General features: G+C 39.6%; 1 protein-coding gene across 1 annotated transcript; it reads left to right on the forward strand.

Moving 5' to 3' along the window:
• Window positions 1–1,590: 1,590 nt before the first annotated feature.
• Window positions 1,591–2,232, forward strand: LOC125381589 (mucin-7-like). Its single transcript, XM_048398653.1, has one exon. The coding sequence runs from the start codon at window positions 1,591–1,593 to the stop codon at window positions 2,230–2,232; it is 642 nt and encodes a 213-aa protein (XP_048254610.1).
• The last annotated feature ends 338 nt before the right edge of the window (window positions 2,233–2,570 follow it).

The following is a 2,570-nucleotide window of genomic DNA, read 5'->3' on the forward strand; positions in this document are numbered from 1 at the left end:
GAGAGGGATAGCGATTTTTAAAGCACAGAATTAAAGCATGACATTATATGATAAAGAGGTTATCACGCTTGTGTGTTTGGGGATGGTAAATATCCTGTATTAGGAATAAACACTATGTATTTAGCTCGCCAAGGCTCGCTAAATACAATGCTTATTCCTAATGCAGGATATTTACCATACCCAAACACACTCGCGTGATAACCTCTATTTATGATAGTGTAAAATGTTGTGTCAAAGGTATTTATTCATTTACTTTCGGAAACTATCCAATGTACTGTTGGTGTACGCAAAGTATGTGTCTTAAGTCCGTCACTGTTTTCCATGTTAATTACAATGTAGCCAATACATGTACAGTATACAATTGCATCCGGAATTGACACAGTTGTTTTACTACTTTTTTATCGGATGGTCCTGAAAAAATTACATTGAAGTGCTGCTATCCGAGCAAAAAAGGTATTATTTTGAATGACACAATACTTGTTTACTTTGAAGCCACTAACACAAAATGTATTTTTTCAAAATCTTTGATTCATAACTATCAGCTATATTATCATTTGGTCGTGGACTTTGGGGAATAGGTAGTGATAGTACTTCTGAAATCGAGAAATACATTTGTTGGTATGTTAATATGTGTAGGTGTAAACAGTGCTTCTCCGAACCACGTTGTTCGTGAAGAGTGTGGTCGATATGTTCTGCATATATTTGACTATAAACATAGTGTAACATATTGGCACAAGACTTTTATATAATATTATGTCCGTCACCCGTGATCCACGGACATGTCATATGCTTTTACTATTGGATGCCAGTTATGGCAGGGTAAGTGAGATTACAAAACTAAAGTGTTTGTTTGGTAGCAACAATAACTTCATATGATTATAGCTATTTGAAAGAACTCATGTTGAGATTAACATCTACGAATGAACAGGACTGGCATAATACACTGTACCGTGGCTCAAACACATGTTCATATTCTTATTTGAGACATCATTTTGTACTGAAAATTTAGATTTGCCTCGGTACTATTTAGATTCAGTTCACATCACTTAAATATAGAAACTGCGAAATTTGTTAACATACCAAGAGAAAATAGATTGTGTGAGGTGTGTTCTTTTGGCTACCGAAAGTGAATATCATTTTAAACTCATTTGTACTGCCTTGGTTGTTGAAGTTGCACTCGGAGAATCTGGCTTAATGCTAGATGAGGCTTGATGGCTGGTTTTGTCGTCTGTGGCAGTCAGGTAGTATGGTGTTGTTGACTTTGCACTGGCAGTATCTGACTTCTCCCTAGAAGATATGTGGAGACTGGATTCTACAATAGGTCGAGTATCAGGTTTATCTGATGCCTGTCTGGATGAATGCTGTGCTTGAGAAGGCAAACGCACATCAATGTTTGGAATCTGATTATCTGCTATTTGGACTTGGTCTTGATCCTCTGGTTGGGGATGGATTGCAATGACGGCTTGTGGCCGCCTGTGGCCTGGTATTTTATCTTGTATCCATACTACTTGACTGCTACATCATCTTGTGAGAAACCATATACTGCGAGTGCAACTTCAACAACACCACATCACGTTACTGATGCAAGAGATGAATGCAACCAGTCCCCAACCATCATCTGCTGAGGAGCCAGATACTCCGACGGCAACGTCAACACAACATCACCTTACTGCAACAGAAGACGAATCCAGTGCTCGACCCTCGTCTACTGAAAACTCAGATACTGCGAGTGCAACATCAGCAACACCATACTACCTGACTGATACAGAGGACAAATCCAGTCGTCAAACATCGTTTACTGAGAAGCCAGATGCAGATACTTCGACAACACCACACCAGCTTAGTGAGGCAGAAGGCGAATCCAGACCCCAACCATCCTCTTATGAGAAGCCAGATACTCCGACGGGAACGTCAGCAACACCATACTACCTGACTGATACAGAGGACAAATCCAGTCTCCAAACATCGTTTACTGAGAAGCCAGATACAGATACTTGGACAACACCACATCACCTTAGTGAGGCAGAAGACGAATCCAGTCCCCAACCATCCTCTTATGAGAAGCCAGATACTCCGAGGGAAACGTCAACACAACGCTACCTGACTGATACAGAAGACGAATCCAGTCGTCAAACATCATCTACTGAGAAGCCAGATACTTCGACAACAACACACCACCTTAACGAGGCAGAAAACGCCGTCTTCCTAAAAGTGAGCTGTATGGTCGTATAGGCATTTTAAAACAGAATATTAGATATATTCTAGCATGACAACATTATGGAACATCTTTGGTGTTAGTGAAGACAAGAGGTGTAGCACAATGGGCTGTTTGGTGTCCCTAAACTTTGTAATACAAGCATGTGTTTCATTTTGTCCAAAATGAACTGCCATACATACTTTGAATATTCTTGCACAACATTATGTAAGCTTCCACTGTGGTGAAGCGTTTGGATGGTTGGTTTCAATATTAGGTTGTTTTTATCGTTTGACTGGTTTTTGTTTTATTTCAAATTCAGAGAAAAGTATGCGTATTGAGAAATGTATCAATATGTTGTGAAAATTCGACAATA

This window comes from Haliotis rufescens, unplaced genomic scaffold (genome assembly GCF_023055435.1).
Source record: "Haliotis rufescens isolate VD_foot unplaced genomic scaffold, xgHalRufe1.0.p SCAF_18, whole genome shotgun sequence".
NCBI lineage: Eukaryota > Metazoa > Mollusca > Gastropoda > Lepetellida > Haliotidae > Haliotis > Haliotis rufescens.

Excerpts from the sequence above, each read along its gene's own strand:
- LOC125381589 (XM_048398653.1), top strand. The coding sequence starts at position 1,591 with ATGAATGCAACCAGTCCCCAACCATCATCTGCTGAGGAGCCAGATACT.